Source organism: Hyla sarda, chromosome 4, assembly GCF_029499605.1.
Source record: "Hyla sarda isolate aHylSar1 chromosome 4, aHylSar1.hap1, whole genome shotgun sequence".
NCBI classification, from domain to species: domain Eukaryota; kingdom Metazoa; phylum Chordata; class Amphibia; order Anura; family Hylidae; genus Hyla; species Hyla sarda.
The window spans coordinates 178,883,646-178,903,532 of NC_079192.1; the positions used below are offsets into that span (position 1 = coordinate 178,883,646).

Consider the following 19,887-nt stretch of genomic DNA (forward strand, 5'->3'; position numbering starts at 1 on the left):
AGCTTGTAGAACGTGTTGCTGTGAATGTTATTTGTGTATTCGTATGGATTGTAAAATCGACAATTTATATTCTGTAGTAAGAACCGAGCAGGTTATACACACGGAACCAAAGGCGCCTGCGCGGACACACGCGGAAGTTAATTCTGAAGGACGTGGTTGCTCTAGGGGGATTGGTTTCCTTGCTGTACCAGCGTTCAGGTGGGTGACGATAGCTGCTCATAGCCGGGGGCTACAAGAACTAGTTTCTGTCAGGCTCGCAGTCAGTGTGACAGACATGGAGGACAGCTGGAGCTTTGTTGAATTGGGGTTATCAGTGAAAGAGACTCCGCGGCTGGGGAGTCGGGACAGTCCGCTCCGTACACAGATATGGGGACAGCGTATGGAGGATACTGGGGTGCACGGGAATGTCTGTCATGTATACAGTCACGTGTGTCACACACTACACACTGTACCGGCCCCTCCCCAGCACAGCCCCAGGGAACTCTGGGATTATATTATCCTCAGCACCTTGTTTGGAGTTCATGCGAGCTCCAATATATATTTACAGTAGATACCAATTACTGATACTTTTTAATGTTGTCAGTTGACAGGGATTTATAAAATTTTTTCCTTTAATGGAAAAAGGGGATGTTTTTTTAGTTTTTATATATTTTTTAGTTTATATATTTTATATAGTTTATATATTTTTATTTGAAAAGGGGGGGGGGATTAAAATTTTTATTAGGGAAGGGGGTTCATTCACATTTCTATTACATGCAGTCTGTGGATTGCATACACTGATCACTGCTATGCCAATACACTACTGGCTGTAATATTGGAGTGACGATCTGACGGCACGGAGCACAGTAAGGGACCTCTGGACATCCTATCAGGACACTGCAATTTCACCGGGGTGATACCGATCAGAATCCCTGATGGCGCAATCAAAGTTGATTGTGGTGTCTAAAAGTCCTGAGATTAACTGCCTGCTAGGCAGTTAATCTCAGGATTTTTAGACACCACGATCAACTTTGATTGCGCCAACTAAAGGGTAAATGCTGGACATCATAATGATTGGTGATGTCCGGCATTAGCCACGGGTCCCAGCTGTGACGCGCTGCATAGTTCCAGTGGCATACACAGGGCACCTCCATGATCCTGCTGGCAGGGGTCCCGCCGGCAGGTATCTGATTAGGTATCGGGGACATTTGCATGAGTACAAATACTCGTGCAAATGTCTAGTATCTGTTGTTGGCAATGGTTATTAGAGATGAGCGAAGTTAGTGATTCGATTCGTCACGAACTGCTCGGCACTTGATGACTTTATCCTGCATAAATTAGTCCAGCTTTCAGGTGCTCCGGTTGGGCTGGAAAATGTGGATACAATCCTAGGAGACTTTCTCTGGAAAAGGTGGATGCAGTCCTAGGAGAGTACTATGAGAGAGTCTCCTAGGACTGTATCTGCCTTTTCCAGCCCACCGGAGCACCTGAAAGCTGGACTTATTTATGCAGGCTAAAGTCAGCAACTGCCGAGCCGAGAAGTTTGTGACGAATCGAATCACTGTAACTTCACTCATCTCTAATGGTTATGAAAGGCTGAACCAGTCATGTATTCACCACCAGCCGAACGGAGTAAACAGTCTACCCACTCAAAAAGTAGGTAGATCTTTATTGGGAAATTATTGTAAAACAAATAGCAAAAGACACGTGTGGATGTGGCAGCCATACCACATAACAGAATGGATTAGTGAACTTGCCATTGGCCAGATCTATCAGTCTGTCAGATTTTTTACTCACACAGACAGCAACCAATCACAGCTCTAATTTCTCAATGAGATGTGATTGGTTGCTGTCTGAGATTTTTTTTTTGCCCCAAGCGGATGGTTAAATCTGGGCTATCAGGCATATGAAGGAGATTTTGGTGAAGGCACGATAGGTTCGATAAATTCGACAAAATCTCGTCCCCTTTTATTGATTCTGAGGAATTCTTAGGCCTTACTTCTTAAAGTGTTCTCTCCTCTTTTAGGTTTGTGCCCCTCCCTCCTCTTACCCCTTTTCCCCTTTTTACCTACCTCTCCCCCTTTATTTATGTTTGTATAACATCCCCTTCCCTTTTTTTCCTCTCTTTCTGTTCAGATGGGATTATGAGTGAACTGAGGATCGTGGTTCAGGTCCTGATCACGCCCCCTCCCATAGACATGAATTGAGGGGGCGTGGCGTCATAACCATGGCTGCCCGCACCAAGCGTTCTGAATGAAATAATGTTCAGAACGCCGGGTGCTGTGCGGAGTTTGCAGGGGGTCCCAGACCCCTTTAGAATAAAATGTTTGGGGTGGAGTACCCCTTTAAGTTTCCTGATAACTTGGGGTGACTTTGTGGCATCCCTCATTTTTATATGTTTATACACTTGAAAAATTAGAACATCATGGAAAAGTTCATTGTATTTTATTAATACAACAAGGAATTTTATTAATACAAGGAATCATTAAAGGGGTATTCCGGCCAAAAACATCTTATCCCCTATCGAAAGGGTAGGAGATAAGATGTCTGATCGCAGGGGGCCCGCTGCTGGGACCCCCCGTGATCTCCCTGCAGCAGCCCGCATTCTATGCGTAGCTGCATCTGAAGTTTCGGAAACCTCCGGGCTTCCGAGACGGGGACGTGACGTAACGCCACGCCCCCTCCATTCATTTCTATGGGAGGGGGCGTAACGGCCACAACTGGGACCCCCCGCGATCAGACATCTTATCCCCTATCCTTTCGATAGGGGATAAGATGTTTTTGGCTGGAATACCCCTTTAAGTGCTCCAAAATCTCCTTGTAGACAGACTCATTGACCCTGGACTTAATGAAGCACAGTGTACAAACACCAGCAGATGACATGGCTCCCCAAATTATAGGATTGGGGGTTTTCATGAGCTGTAAGCCATAATTATCACATTTATGACAAATCACTGCTTGAACTATCTTGCTTTGCATGTAATGAGTCTGTCTCATATGTGTTTCACCTTTTATGTTGCAGTACTGAAAGAAATGAACTTTGTCCAATATTAAAATTTTTTGAGTTTCACTTGTATATAGCTGTTTACAATGTTTGCCATTTTCTATGTATGTGCTTCCTTTTTCGTATTGGGCTTCTTTTGTTATCTTTGTACTATATTGTGGGTTTTTTTGCCAATAAAAACAGATTCCACATAAATTGCTGCACAAAAGATCCAATCAGCCTTCGGCCGAGCCTTTGCATTATCGTCAGCTGATTGCTGACTCGGGCGGATTATCATTCCTGTGAATCCTGGTGCCAAGAGCAAGGCAGGGTTCCCATTACGTTTTCCCCCATGCGGGAGCGGAGAGCAAAAAACTTGCGCTCCCGTATGCCTTTCTACGCGCTCCCGTATGCAATTCATTTCAATGAGCCAACCGCAGTGAAACGTTCGGTCCGGTCGGCTCATTTTTGCCCCGTATGCGATTTCCCCCCGCACCTAAAACCGTGGTCAACCACGGTTTTAGGTCCGGTTGTAAAAGGGCATACAGGGCAAAAATGAGCGGTTGGCTCATTGAAATGAATTCCATAAGGGAGCGCATAGAAAGGCATCCAGGAGCGCAAATTTTTAGCTCTCCCCTCCCGTATGCGCTACTGTATGGGGGAAAACGTAATGGGAACCCAGCCTAAAAGAGGTGTTCCCAAGATGCTAAAGTGCTGAGGGCTGGAACTCCCCTTTGCTCCCCATCATCCCTGCCCCTTTTTTGATTGACTATCAGGGCTTGGCTTCCAGCTGACGTTCAATCTAGCAGGGTCAGGGATTAGAGGGGAGCGGGGAGGTGTTGAGGTGATCCAGCCCGCATCACTTTAGGGTCTTGAGAAAGCCTCTTTGACTCTTGGCACCAAAGAACAAAAGCATTTTTTCGATTTTATGGAAGAATAGACATTATATTATTATATTAGTGTCTCCTTGCCCTTACATCTAACAGTGTCAGCAGTTAGAAATGTGAATTAATTTCTTTAAGTTGCTACAGTGTCTTTATATGCACACTTGCTGGAACAAGTAATCTCTCAAAGAAAATAAAGTGTAATAAAATAAATGTATCCCCATGGTGCAGGGAAGACTCTGAGATGCAGGTATTGTCTAAACATTCACAAATGTTGTGTATGAAATAAAAATACATATATTATAGTTAGTAGAAAACAAAAACAAGAGACTAAAATAATATTACGGTTTGCTCCAGGTTTTGGTGACCTGCACCTCTCATTGAAGGGCCACTCACTCTTCCATCCATTAGCACTTCATGTGTAACCTCTCACCTATAATGTTTTATGTGCAGCCCTCAGCAAAGGAGTACAGAAGAAATATGTACATGTTCAATGGCTGCTTCTCCTGGATTCTCATCCTCTCAGGACTACAGTACACGGATAGTTTAGAAATGTGTAAGAATAAAGCTGGAAACAAACATGCCTATTTTTTGAAAGACACACACAAAAAGCCATATTTGCTGGAATAGTGTTTTTTTTAGACCAAAAACGTGAAGGTGAAAGAATCACACAACTTACAATGAGAAACATGCCAATTTAATACTATATAATAATACAATATTATGGGGAAAACGCTGCAAAAATTGCATTTAGCCATGACAGCACCAAAGGAGAGAGGGACTCTGCCTCTAGGGAAAGGAAAGGATGGGGAGGATAAAAGAAAGTACCTTCCTCTCCAGCTTCAGTGGTTCTGCAGGAGTCTGTGTCTCAGGTGGGATGTTTCACATAGCTGGAGGTGCTGACTGAAGTCCCTGGAGTTGCAGGGGTGTCAGAGGACACCCTAGATATCAGGCTCCCCTAGTTGAGGTGTCCGTGTCTGGAACTGTCCAGAGCAGGAGCAAATCCCTATAGCAAACCTCTCCTCTCCAGTTCCTAAAACGGACAGAGGGAAAGAACTTCCTATGTAATATATAGCAATGGATAAGTACTGGAAGGATTAAGATTATTAAATAGAAGTAACTCAACCATTAAAACTTTTAAATCTTTATTGTAGCTTAGATTAAAACCCACAATGCTTTGCAATGAGTCCATAGTCAGCATTCAGCTGACTGATCGACAAGGTGTGGCTGATGAATTGTTTGCGGTTTGCCCACTTTCGCTAAGCCTAGAAAGCGGCCAGTCTGCTCCATGCTGACCACGGACACTCCTGCCAAGCAACATGGTTTTAATATAAGCTACAATAAAGATTTGGACATTTTAATGGGTGAGTGCCTTTTGCTTTTTATCTCCTTTTTTCATCACATTTGTGGCACAGTTGGTTTTGTTTGGATTTGTACCCGCAGAAACCTTTTTCTGCTTCCTACTTTCTTGTCTATGTACTCTATGTTTTGCCATCAGTTTCCCACAGTGGTGCCTGCCCAGCTTTCTCTTTATAGCCTAATGTCCAATATGGTCTTGACTTTTTAAAGGGGAATGATACCACTAAAAATAACTACTGAAAAGATCAAAAATAGAGAATGCAATGTCTGTAAGGCTAAATTGCCTTTTCAGTATGAGAAGCTAACCTGTGCATCCTGATGATTAGGAGGGAAATTCAAAATACCCTAAGGGCAGCTACAGGGAACCCTGGTCCCAGCTCCCCACCCCCCCACTTCTGACAGTGCCTGCTAAATTTCCTATAGCTCCAGTTACTACAGCTATCCCGGGTCCGAGAATGAAGGTGGCCAATAGTGTGAATAAAAGTATAAAACTAGAGATCCAAAATCAGTAGAAGATATCATGTATGAAAAAAAAAAAAAAAGGCTTTGTAAAAAAAAAAAAAAAAAAGCAGTGTTTTTCCTGTCTACAGAGGTATTTCAACCCTCATTGAGAAAGAATGGAAGAATCTAGATAGGAAGATTTTCTGCCGAGAGCTATTTGACTCCATTTATACAGCTAAGGCTGGGTTCCCATTACGTTTTCCCCCATACGGGAGCGCATACGGCAGGGGAGAGCTAAAAACTTGCACTCCCGTATGCCTTTCTATGCGCTCCCGTATGTAATTCATTTCAATGAGCTGACCGTAGTGAAACGTTTGGTCAGCTCATTTCAATGCGTATGCGCTTTTACAACCGGACCTCAAACCGGTCGACCACGGTTTTAGGTGCGGGGAAAAAGCGCATAAGGGGGAAAAATGAGCAGACCGAACGTTTCACTGCGGTCAGCTCATTGAAATGAATTACATACGGGAGCGCATAGAAAGGCATACGGGAGCGCAAGTTTTTAACTCTCCCCTGCCGTATGCGCTCCCGTATGGGGGAAAACGTAATGAAAACCCATCCTAACTGATACAAGCCACCCAAGATGGCAATCCCCAAAGTACCTAGAAAGGGGGCCTTGCCTTTTGACAACATAGGCACACTAAAGGACCAAATCAATAGGAAATCTGAAAACTTTCTTAACCCCTTTAGGAAACAGCCTATTTTGACCTTAAGGACTCGGGCATTTTTTACAAATCTGACCAGTGCCACTTTATGCATTAATAACTCTGAGATGCTTTTACGCATTTATGTCTTAACTGCTGCAACTATCAGCCACCCCTGTGCAAATCACCAATTTAGGCCACAAATGTACATGGTGTGCTCCCACTCCTTAGCCATGCAGATGACATGCAGTAATGCGCCAACAGATTGCCTTGCGTCCACATAATGGGGTATCTTCGTACTCAGGAGAAATTGTGTCCCGAATTTTGGGGGCTACACCAGCAGGTTAGTGTAAAAAAAATAATAATAATTTTTACACTAACATGCTGGTGTTGCCCCATACATTTTAATTTTAACAAGAGGTAAAAGGTGATACACACAACTACAACACCTACCATGTCCTTTGGATCTTAGTGCATGCTGGGAGTTGTAGTTATGCAACAGCTAGTGGCGCACTTTTTGATAAAAAAGAAAAAAAAGCTTTTGCATAATTACAACTTCCAACATGTACGAGCAACCAAACTACATGCTGGGAGTTGTAGTATTGTGCCTCCAGCTGTTGCATAACTACAACGCTCAGCATGCCTTTTGACTGTCCGTGTATGCTGGGAGTTGTAGGTATGCAATAGCTGGAGTCACACAACTATAACTCCCAGCATGCTCTTTAGCGGTCAGTGCATGCTGGGAGTTGTAGTTATGCAACAGCTAATGGGGGGGTGGGGGGAATTTCCACTTGCTCTTACATAACTACAACTCCCAGCATGACCGAACAGCCAAAGGGCATGCTGGAAATTGTAGTTATGTGACTCCAGCTACAACACCCAGCATACCTTTTGAGTGTGCATGCTGGGAGTTGTAGTTATGCAACAGCAGGAGGCACACAGGCCCCACCTCCTCCTGCTGCTGCTACCAGATTGGGTCCAGGAGTATGATTCCCCCGCCAAGAGATCGTCTTTACCCCGGTAAGAGATCCCAGCCGACTCACACTACCTGACACACGGACTAAGGGCGGCACGGGTGCCATCAGTGGCACTGATTAGTGGCCCAGCAGTCGCCATGATTTGTCGACCGGTCCTGGCCGACCAATCGCAGTGATCATGAGGTGCCCCCTCACTTCTGCTGGGCAAGGGTCCAAGATAGCAACAATCACAATTATTTTCCGGAAAAGCCGTGATAAACTAGTCAGAATTGACCGGCGAATCACAGCGATCGCTGACAAGGGGGTGGGGGTGGGGGTTGTTGGCTGTTGTTCAATCGCTGCACATAATTGTAGGGCAAGATACACTTAGCACCGTACATTTACAGTGAATGCCCTTGAGGGGTTAAAAAGGCCTGGGAGGCTTGCTTAGCGGCTTATAAGCTATGTAGCGGCTACTTGTGTGGTTAGGTCTTTGGTGCTGTGGATAGATCAGCTAGCTGCTAACATCCAAAATAATGTACCGCATGATGAATTACTGAATTCTCTCCTGCTCCTCAGATGCTTTGAAGTTGTCAGCTCACTCAGCAGTCCTGTCCAATTCAGCTTGTAGATCTCTTTGGCTCAAGAATTAGACATGGGATGTTGGATTCAAGAAAAAAATTATGCTCTATACCATGTGCAGATCTAGGTGGTTTCTTAGTCCTCCTGCATTCAGACAAAATACACCCTTCCAGTCCAACAGAAGATCTAGATGTCAAGGTAGAGACAAAGGATAGTCCTTTAGGGTTTTTTTTTAAGTGTAAAAAAAAAATGCCCTTTTCCCAATAGAACCATGTATTTTCATCCCAAAAAAACACCCAAACGTATACATAATAGGTATCTCCACGTTCATAATCACTTGTAGAATAAAACCATAATGTTATTTATCCTGCATGGTGAATGCAAAACAAAAATGATACCAATAAAATGTATAGCTTGTCCCGCAAAACATAAGCCCTCCCACAATGACATCAGACGAAAAATTTAAAAAGTTATCTCTGTCAGAACATGGCAACACAAAAAAAGGAAAAAAAGATTTTGTTGAGAAAAGGAAATAAAAAAAATAAAAAGCTATTTAAATTGGGTATTGCAATGATCGTTCCAACACACAGAATAGAATAATGGCATCTTATGGCATTTTACTGTACAGTGAGTGCCATAAAAAAAAATTATAAAAAAAAAACTTCAGAAATGTTCCAATTTTTAACAATATTTTTGAGTTTTTCACAAAAAATGCTGCAGAAATCGAAAATTTACAACTAATATAAAGTACAATATACACGAAAAAACTATCTCAGAATCGCGTTGCTAAGGAAAAGCATGTCGTACCACTTAAAGAGACACATGCCAGATTTGAAAAATTGGGATTGGTCATTTAGGTAAAAAACAGGCAGCGTCCTGAAGGGGTTAATAGGAGTTGTGCAAACAGCGTAGCCCTGCGAGTTACTCTGTTCACATAATTTTGGGAATTACATAAACAACGTTTGACATTTGCACAAACAATGGTGCTATGCAAATGGTATAACTTCCATGCTATGGCCTCTTCTGGCTTTTCCAACCACCTCTATTGAGCGAAAACAAGCCGGAGGTTTCCAGAAAAGTGAATTGGGAGATGGACAACTCCTTCCCTTAAAAGTCATCATTTACAGTTGAACTGTTATTTTAATTCACATCTGAGACCAGCATGACTAATGTCTTTGTCTATGTTATTTAACACATTGTAGACCTTGATGATTTATAGTAACAAAGCACCGCTGACTGTAGTCTTGTATCATTCTTTTTAGGTTGTGTTTTTTCTGTGATCTTCTGTATTATGATGGCTGAGAGTGAATTGCAAAGTACAGAACACCCTTCTATCCCACAGGAGAGCACTACTCAGAGTCAGATTGTGATACAGCATGCTCAGCAGCCACGCTTGTGCAGGTTTTACTCTCAAGGACGCTACTGTCAATTTGGCCGGAGATGCCGTTTTCTACACCAACGTATAGATGGCAAACGTCCTCAGAAAAATAAGACAGTCTTACCAAATGAAATGGTGGAGCAGAAACAAGATACCGAAACACCTGTTTCTTCTAGCAAGGATGAGCAAACCCTTGTCCCACCAAAGATTAACGCTACTGAACCACAACACAGGCGATATCAAAACAGGAAGCTCTGCCGTTACTTTGCTTCAGGCTACTGTTCCATGGATCAAAATTGCAGGTTTTGGCATCCTCAGGGGATTCCAGCAGTGCATGATGACTTCTCTGAAAACAAGAAACCACCTTGTAGACCTAAGGTGGAGCGACCTTCTGTTATTCCAAATGAGATAAGGACAGAAAATCTAACTGTAGAGTTGGCCACTAAGCTTAGAGAAACAGAAATTTCACAACTTTTGAAACGGATTCCTAAGGACAAACTGATCATCCAAGAGAGAGAGGATGGAAAAGTTACATATTATAGAGTAACTGTGGAGCCTACAGATCCAGACTGGGTAAGTGTTTAGCTCTGATCCAAGAACTGCGCATAATAGTTTTATTTATTAGTAGCTATTAATAGTAATACATGCTGCACATTCTTAGTTCATTATTAAGTGGGAAACAGGCAAAATAATTTCCCCCAACTTACGATATTATTTGGGGTCAGGACGACCATTGTAAGTTGAGACTGTAACTATGGAAACCTGGTAATTGGTTCTTCTGAAGCCCCAAAATTTCATCCAAAATAGGGAAGAGGAAGGTTAAAAAAAATTTAAAATATTTAACTAACACAGATAAAGCAAGTCCGTACATATTAAAGTAAGAAAGAGCTGCTGGAAACTGTAACTCACTGTCTATGTATAGGACAGGAGCTTCTTCAGGACCCTGTACAGACACAGTGTCCAAAAAAAGTAAAATGGTGTTGCCCCCTCCTGGTCTCCTAAGGAGCAGATAACCCTAGCACAGGTAAAGAGTAGTACAAAACATGTAGTCTGAGAAGAAATGGATAGGATCTTTGATCCAAAAAAGATGGTGCCTTGGAGCACTCCTTTCCAAACGGGAGGGTGTGGAATAGATGGCCACACAATCGGAAGGTAGGTCAAATTTAAAAGATTTATTTCAGGTACAGTACAAACATAGGATAACGCGTTTCGAGGGGTGGGACCACCTCTTCGTCAGATCCTGGGATCAGATAGGTTGATCCTCCTTTTATGCAAAAAAAGCCAGCGAAAATTCCAGCGGACAAATTAAAATACAATACATATAAAAACAAAAGATATCCAATGCTTGCCACAGCGATTAATACATGAAACAATGACAGTAATAATAACATAGATCCTATCACGGAACTGTTAAAACAAATTAATTCATCAGGAACGCATATTGTCGAGACCCGTGTTGGATCTTAGGTGTTTGACTGTAATAGTAATGCTACCATTCCATATGGCACTTTCACTAGATAAGAGGTTCTTGTGGGCGTCTGCATTCTTTCCCGGGATGACAGGGGAAGTGCAGCAGAAATCCCCAAGGCAGATGGAGGCATGGGGGACCTGCCTGCTTTCTGGATACCTCTCGCTCATCTCAGCTGAAACAAAAGGAGACGCGATCAAAAAAATGCTTTCTTTTGACGTAGGGAACGGGAATCAATTTCTCCCTCATCCCCTTGTATTTGGTGCAGTCCATTGGTTGTTTCCTAAATGTTTCTAGCTGGGAACAAATCCCCGTGTTTAGGAACAGAATTCTGGAGGTAAAAAAGATTACTTGTTGCATGTTACAGGTTACAAAAATATGTAGTTCAGTTGCAAACTCCATTGGAATATGTAAAGATCTATATCCAAAAGGTAATTGCAGAGAACTTCTTCTCTTCATTAAAGGGATCCTCTTCTTACTGTTTTGTAGAATTTCTTTCAGAAGCAATTAAATCCATCCTCATAAATTTTTGGGATGGAGATGCCAAATTGCCAATAATATTTGTTTATTTTATTTATTTTATAGTAGGTATTCCCAATTAGGAGATGCACAATTCTCTTAGGTAGCTGACAGAAGAGGTAATTAATGTATAACTTCTACCGCCTCATTTAGACCTCGCAGTTGTAATGATTCCAGTCTGTATATCCAGAACATCTCCCTTTTTGCCAGTGTGTCCAGACGGTTTGTGGTGTGGCTTGGGATGAAATCATTAGGAGTGATGGAAAAGGAGCCGCCTCGAGACGCTTAAAAAGACAGAAAAAAAGAACAAACAAAACCATAGAAACCACAATGAAAAAAGGGGTCTACAAATGTAGCAAAAAAAGATGTTTATGTTGTAAAATAATAACCAATCAGAGTACACAATTTTCAAGTCACCACACAGGTGAAATATTTGATTTACAATTCCACCTCACCTGCCAATCAAAATTCGTGATCTATCTAATCACCTGTTGTTGCGGGATCCAATTTGTCGGCAGGACATCACAAAAATTACATCAAAGAACTAATCAGCATAGATGTAACATCAAAAAGGGGTATATGAAACATAGTCTGTCCAAGCACATCACCTTGAAGCACAGCAATGTAGATAGTCCTTTTTCCATCACTCCTATTGATTTCATCCCAAGCCACACCACAAACAGTCTGGACGCACTGGCAAAAAGGGACATGTTCTGGATATACAGACTGGAATCATTACAACCGCGAGGTCTAAATGAGGCGGTAGAAGTTATACATTAATCACCTCTTCTGTCAGCTACCTAAGAGAATTGTGCATCTCCTAATTGGAAATACCAACTATAAAATAAACAAATAAAAAATATTATTGGCAATTAGGCATCTCCATCCCAAAAATTTATGAGGATGGATTTAATTGCTTCTGAAAGAAATTCTACAAAACAGTAAGAAGAGGATCCCTTTAATGAAGAGAAGTTCTCTGCAATTACCTTTTGGATATAGATCTTTACATATTCCAATGGAGTTTGCAACTGAACTACATATTTTTGTAACATGCAACAGGTAATCTTTTTTACCTCCCAGAATTCTGTTCCTAAACACAGGGATTTGTTCCCAGCTAGAAACATTTAGGAAACAACCAATGGACTGCACCAAATACAAGGGGATGAGGGAGAAATGTATTCCCGTTCCCTACGTCAAAAGAATGCATTCTTTGATCGCGTCTCCTTTTGTTTCAGCCGAGATGAGTGAGAGGTATCCAGAAAGCAGGCAGGTCCCCCATACCTCCATCTGCCTTGGGGATTCCTGCTGCACTTCCCCTGTCATCCCGGGAAAGAATGCAGACGCCCACAAGAACCTCTTATCTAGTGAAAGTGCCATATGGAATGGTAGCATTACTATAACAGTCAAACACCTAAGATCCAACACGGGTCTCGACAATATGCGTTCCTGATGAATTAATTTGTTTTAACAGTTCCGTGATAGGATCTATGTTATTATTACTGTCATTGTTTCATGTATTAATCGCTGTGGCAAGCATTGGATATCTTTTGTTTTTATATGTATTGTATTTTGATTTGTCCGCTGGAATTTTCGCAGGCTTTTTTTTGCATAAAAGGAGGATCAACCTATCTGATCCCAGGATCTGACGAAGAGGGGGTCCCACCCCTCGAAACGCGTTATCCTATGTTTGTACAGTACCTGCAATAAATCTTTTAGATTTGACCTACCTTCCGATTGTGTGGCCATCTATTCCACACCCTCCCGTTTGGAAAGGAGCGCTCCATCTTTTTTGGATCAAAGATCCTATCCATTTCTTCTCAGCCAACCAGACGTCCGGGATTTTTCCTTGAGGCGGCAGAGTGCGAGCAGCCCTTCTGGAACCATATGACCCCTGTATACCAGGGATCCAAGCTACATGCGGTGTTGTGCTCCGAGCGCAACACGAGAAGGTGAGCATACCAACACTCACAGCTATATCTATACACCACCACCAGAATAACGGCACATTGTTGCGCTTCTTCCTGTTCCCTTTTTTTCATATTTGAGTCTACAAAACATGTAGTGCCTTCCTGTACTGTAGGGGGCACTATCAGACAGCCAGTCAGTGCATGCACTTCAGTAATACAGGGGTTTTACCAGTGAAATGTCCATTCTGACTGGTCAGACCTTTGAGCCATTGACACTGAGCCATTGACCTTTGAGCCATTGAGATCTGAGAGATGTCAGTAACATTGTATGTTGGGTATGGTTTCAAGTTACAATGTTCCAGAAAAGACCATTGTAAATATTGTAAAATAATGTAGCTCATTGTTATTTGAGGGACCACTGTATGAATTTGGCCCAGATTTACTAAAACAGCTTTGGACAGACAGACTTCAAATGCGCCCGATGTATAACAGTGGATCATGCTATTTGATAAATCTGGTGCATCTGAAGACTGTACAGTTTAACCCCTTAACTACTTAGGGACCACGGGCATACAGGTACGCCCTGATGATGCCCTGGTACTTAAGGACCAAGGGTGTACCTGTACGACCGTGGGAATTTAGAGGACCGAACCGGGATGACTGCTGATATCTATCAGCAGGCACCCCGTGCAAATGCCCAGGGGAGTCCTGAGTCCCCCCCCCCCCCTATGTCGGCGATCGCCACAAATCGGCGGTGAATTCACACTGGCGATTTGCGGCGATTCCAGGTCATACGGGTCTCCGGTGACCTGGAAAATAAGAGTGATCGGGGTTGTCCAAGACACCCACGATCCCCCTGAAGGGATAGGAGTGAGGTGGCAGGGGTGCCACCGGACGAAATTTTGGGTACCTGTAGTCGGCAAACAATGCACCGACTCCTACTAAATTTAGATTGGAATAAAGAAAAAAGAAAAAAAAGCAAGTTTAAATGTCCCAATTCACAAAAAGTTATAATTAATGACTTCTCTACTTTAAGAATAAAGACCAATGCATGCAGTGCCTCACGTAACCGCAAAACGAACACGTTAAGTGACCGTGAAGGAGTATGCTTTTCATGTGCTTCATTAGATGGCACGCAACGCACAATTAGGAGCGGCAATACTTATACTTTCCATAGTGTTGTGTTCTGCTGTTACAGGGAACCCATGGGTAAACTAGCCTCTCACTGATAAGGGATTACGTAAATATGTTTTTTGCAGAACTAGAGACACTTGTATATGCAATAGTTTATATTCAATAGTGTATATTGCAATAGTTCAAGACTGAAGCTGTAAACCATTGGAAAAACTGCTGCCATTCAGCTAAGTCTATAAAAACTTGTAAACTTAAAGTTAGCTTAAAGGGGTACTCTGCCCCTAGACATCTTATCCCCTATCCAAAGGATAGGGGATAAGATGTCAGATCATCGGGGTCCCGCTGCTGGGGACACCCGGGATTGCCGCTGCGGCACCGCGCGTAATGACGGGCGATACAGGGGCCGGCGCATCGTTACGTCACGGCTCTGCCCCTCACGATGTAACGGCCAGCCCCCTCAATACAAGTTTATGGGAGGGGGCGTGGTGGTCGTCACGCCCCCTACCATAGACTTGCATTAAGGGGGCGGGCCGTGATGTAATGAGGGGCAGAGCCATGACATCACGCTGCTCCGTCCCCTGTATCGCCCGTCATTACTCACAGAGCGAGCTCGCTCTGTGTAGTAATGAAAGCACGGTGCCACAGCGGCGATCCCGGGGGTCGCCAGCAGCGGGACCTCGGCGATCTGACATCTTATCCCCTATCCTTTGGATAGGGGATAAGATGTCTAGGGGCAGAGTACCCCTTTAAACATGACTATGGGATTCTACTAGGGAAATCATGTTTTATAATCAATGCACCTTCCTGGATCCTCCCACTGCCCTATCTTCAGCAGCAGATCAGCACACAAACTGTTCAATACAGTAGACTGTTGGCTTCCTAGCCTGTATTGCTGGGGTAATGACATGTATGTTGCCTTTCTTTCCTTCAAGAAATGTATAAAATACATTCGCACATTAATACAGAGGTGTCGGAGTCGGAGTTGGAAGTACAGAAAACTCCGGAGTCGGAGCCAGAACATTTATCTACCGACTCCACAGCCCTGTCTGTCAGTACATGCTGGGAGTTGTAGTTTTGAAACAGCTGGAGGTTTGCCCCCCCCCCCCCATGTGAATGTACAGGGTACATTCACACGGGTGGGTTTACAGTGAGTTCCTTCTTCAAGTTTAAGCTGCGGCAAATTTTTTGCTGCAGCGCAAACTCATAGTGGGAAACTCACCGTAAACCCCCACCAGTGCAAGTGTACCCTAAAAACACTACACTACACTAACACATAATAAAGGGTAAACACTACATATACACTCCCTTACACTGCCCCCCCCCCCCCAATAAAAATGAAAAAGTATTCCAAAACGGAGCCTCAAGCTGTTGCAAAACAACAACTCCCAACATTTTCGGACAGCCACTGACTGTCTAGGCATGCTGGGAGTTTAGCAACAGCTGAAGGCACACTGTTTGGGAATCACTGGTGTAGAATACCCCTATTTCCACCCCAATGCAATCCCTAATTTAGTCCTCAAATGCGCATGGCGCTCTCTCACTTCGGAGCCCTGTTGTATTTCAAGGAAACAGTTTACGGCCACATATGGGGTATTTCCGTACTCGGGAGAAATTGCACTACAAATTTTGGGAGGCTTTTTCTCCTTTTACCCCTTATGAAAAGGAAAAGTTGGGGTCTACACCAGCCTGTTAGTGTAAAAAAAAATATATTTTACACTAACATGCTGGTGTTGCCCCATACTTTTTATTTTCAAAAGCGGTTAAAGGAAAAAAAGACCCCCAAAATTTGTAACGCAATTTCTCCTGAGTACGGAAATACCCCATATGTGGGCATAAAATGCTCTGCGGGCATACACTAGGGCTCAGGAGTGAGAGCGCACTACGTACATTTGAGGCCTAAATTGGTGATTTGCACAGGGGTGGCTGATTTTACAGCGGTTCTAACATAAACGCAAAACAATAAATACCAACATGTGACCCCATTTTGAAAACTACACCCCTCACGTATTGTAACAAGGGGTATATTGAGCCTTAAGACCCCACAGGTGTTTGACAAATTTTCATTAAAGTTGGATGGGAAAATGAAAAAAAAAAATTCACTAAAATGCTGGTGTTACCCTAAATTTAGTATATGAGTAAGAACATACCCCATATGTGGATGTAAAGTGCTCTGCTGGCGAACTACAATGCTCAGAAGAGAAGGAGCGCCATTGGGCTTTTGAAGAGAAAATTTGTCTGGAATTGAAGGCCATGTGTGTTTACAAAGCCCCCATAGTGCCAGAACAGTGGACCTCTCAACATGTGACCCCATTTTGTAAACTACACCCCTCATGGAATGTAATAAGGGGTACAGTGAGCATTTACGCCCCACAGGTGTCTGACAGATTTTTGGAACAGTGGTCCGCTAGTGGGGTGTAAATACTCACTGCACCCCTTATTAAATTCTGTGAGGGGTGTAGTTTCCAAAATGGGTTCACATGGGGGGGGGGGGGGTGCACTGTTCTGGCACAATGGGGGGCTTTGTAAATGCACATAGCCATTAACTTCCATTCCAAACAAATTCTCTCTCCAAAAGCTCAATGGCGCTCAACCTTTTCGGAGGTTTGTAGTGCGCCAGCAGAGCACTTGACGTCCACACATGGGGTATTTCCATACTCAGAAGAAATGGGGTTACAAATTTTGGGGGTTATTTTCTCCTATTACCCCTTGTAAAAATGTAAAATTTGGGCAAAAAAACAGCATTTTAGTGAAACATTTTTTTTTTTTCATTTACATATCCAACTTTAACAAAAAGTCGTCAAACACCTGTTAGGGGTAAAGGCTCACTGTACCCCTTGTTACATGCCTTGATGGGTATAGTTTCCAAAATGGTATGCCATGTGGGGGTTTTTCTGCTGTTCTGGCACCATAGGGGCTTCTTAAATGCGACATGCCCCCAAAAACCATTTCAGCAAAATTTGCATTCCAAAAGTTCGCCTGCAAAGCATTTTACATCCTAACATGGGGTATTTCCATACTCAGAAGAGAGGGGGTTACAAATTTTGGGGGGGCATTTTCTTCCATTACCCTTTGTAAAAAATAAAAAAGGGTATATTTGGGGAAAAAAACTGCACTTTGGTGAAATTTTTTTTTTCATTTACACATTCTACTTTAATGAAAAGTCGGCAAACACCTGTAGGGTGTTAAGGCTCAATGGACCCCTTGTTACGTGCCTTGATGGGTATAGTTTCCAAAATGGTATGCCATTTGGGGGTTTTTCTGCTGTTCTGGCACCATAGGGGTTTCCTATATGTGACTTGACCGCCAAAAACCATTTCAGCAAAATTCACTCTCCAAAATCCCATTGTTGCTCCTACCCTTCTGAGCCCTTTAAGGGGTGTGAACATTTTATAAAAAAAACTACTTGTCCATGGGACTAAAACAGAGCAAAATCTACTTGTCCCTCATGACGATCCACTTGTCCGGGCCAATAACCAATAGCCAATAATAGCCATAACTACCTATTATAGTGATACCTTTCAATAACCTATTCAACAAACCAAATATATAATTGGTGAAGTGAAATTGAAATAGTAAAAGATAATTTTGCTAATTTGGTGGTTTTCTTTTCTACGCCATTTACCTTGTGGTCAGATAACATGTTATTTTCATACTTTAGGCCGGCCTGATTACAGCAATACCAAATTTGTATAGTTTCCGTCATGTTTTACAATTTTTTTTTTTTATTCACAACTTTTTAGAATTTTTTTAATTGCCATTTTTTGACCCCGGTAGCTTCTTAAAAAAATAAATAAAAAATTCTGCATACCAGGCTGTATGAGGGCTCTTTTTTTTTTGCACCATAATCAGTTTTTTGTATTTCTGGGATGTTATAAAAAAAAAAAGCAATTCTATGGTTTGGTATTTTTTTTTTTTTTTTTAGGTTTACGTCATTTACCATATGGAATGCATAATGCTATATTTTAATAGTTCGTACAATTACGCACGCAGCGATACCAAATATGCTTATTATTATTAATATTGAGTTTACATTTTTTTATATAGGAAAAGGGGGTGATTTGAACTTTTAACATGTCTTTTTAAACTTCTATTAAAACTTTTTTTTATTTTTATTAGACTTTTAGGAGGAATCTATTGAACTCCGTTGATCTGTATGCTCTGTGATCCATTGATAGAGCCTAGTCCAGCCGGGCTCGATCAATGACAGAGCCACGGACAGCAGGGAACAGAGGTAAGCCCTCCAGCTACCTCTATAGTGGATCGCTGCGAGCCACCCCACTAGCCCACCAGGGAGCATTCACATGTCCCTTTAGACGCTGCTGTCAGCTTTGACAGCAGTGATCTAAAGGTTTAATAGCCAGTCACCGCATGCTGGCTATTAGCGGCGGCCCCTGGCTACTGAAATCAGCCGAAGGCTGCAGAATACGAAGCGGGCACGAGTCGGGAGCCCGCTCCATACAAACTGCTGAGCGCCTCTGCGCTTGTCAGGTCCGGCCCTGCTTGCCTGAAGCCGGGCTAAGGGCCGGAAAAATTCACCTGCCCAGCACCCGGAACTGCATGTCCCGGGCATCGGGCGATAGGAATTCCACATCCCTGCCTCTACTGCGCCCGCTGAACACTTGACATACACATATGAGGTATTTCCTTACTCGAGAGAAATTGGGTTACAAATTTTTGAGGGCTTTTTCTCCTATTACCCCTTGTAAAAATTCAAAAACTGGCTCTACAAGAACATGCGAGTGTAAAAATGATTTAGAATTTTCTCCTTCACTTGCTGCTATTCCTGTGAAACACAAAGTGTGTGAATGTCATTTTGAATACTTTGAGGGGTGAAGTTTTTATAATTGGGTCATTTGTGGGGTATTTCTAATATGAATTCAGATTTCGAAAATTGTGTGAAAACTTGGAAAATTGCTGCTGAACTTTGAAGCCCTCTGATGTCTTCCAAAAGTAAAAACATGTCAACTTTATGATGCAAACATAAAGTAGACATATTGGCCCAGATTTATCAAACTGTGTGAGAGAAAAAGTGGAGAGATTTTCCCACAGCAACCAATCACAGCTCAGCTTTCACTTTACCTGAGCTAGTTAGCTGAGCTGTGATTGGTTGCTGTGGGAAAATCTCTCCACTTTTTCTCTCACACAGTTTGACAAATCTGGGCCACTGTATATGTGAATCACCGGTGCGGTGGGGGCAGTGCGGGGGGCGGGGCATTATCGGCTTATCGACAAGGTAATTGCCGATACCGATAATGCCAGACCGATAATCGGTCGATCCCTAGTATATATCTAAAAAAAAACGCTCTGGTCCTTAACCCCTTAAGGACCAAGGACGTACCGGTACGTCCTTGGTCCTGCTCTTCTGATATAACGCGGGGTTACACAGTAACCCCGCGTCATATCATGGCGGGCCCGGCGTCATAGTGAAGCCGGGACCCGCCTCTAATAGAGCGCAGCGCCGATCGCGGCGCCGCGCGCTATTAACCCTTTAGCCGCGCACTCAAAGCTGAGCCGCGCGGCTAAAAGTGAAAGTGAAAGTTCCCGGCTAGCTCAGTCGGGCTGTTCGGGATAGCCGCGGCTAATCGCGGCATCC

The 19,887-nt window shown here is 43.0% G+C and overlaps 1 protein-coding gene across 3 annotated transcripts in view; it reads left to right on the forward strand.

Annotated features, from left to right (window-relative positions):
• Positions 1-19,887, forward strand: part of LOC130368759 (uncharacterized) — a 97,840-nt gene continuing 77,953 nt past the window's right edge. Inside the window, exons 1-3 of one of the 3 annotated variants that reach the window (XM_056572936.1) lie at positions 1-198; positions 4,204-4,402; positions 9,151-9,839. In XM_056572936.1, the coding sequence (XP_056428911.1) occupies positions 4,264-4,402; positions 9,151-9,839 (828 nt within the window). In that variant the 5' untranslated portion in view covers positions 1-198; positions 4,204-4,263. The remainder of the gene's footprint in view (positions 199-4,203; positions 4,403-9,150; positions 9,840-19,887) is intronic. The other 2 variants (XM_056572937.1, XM_056572938.1) reach the window with 2 other exon arrangements.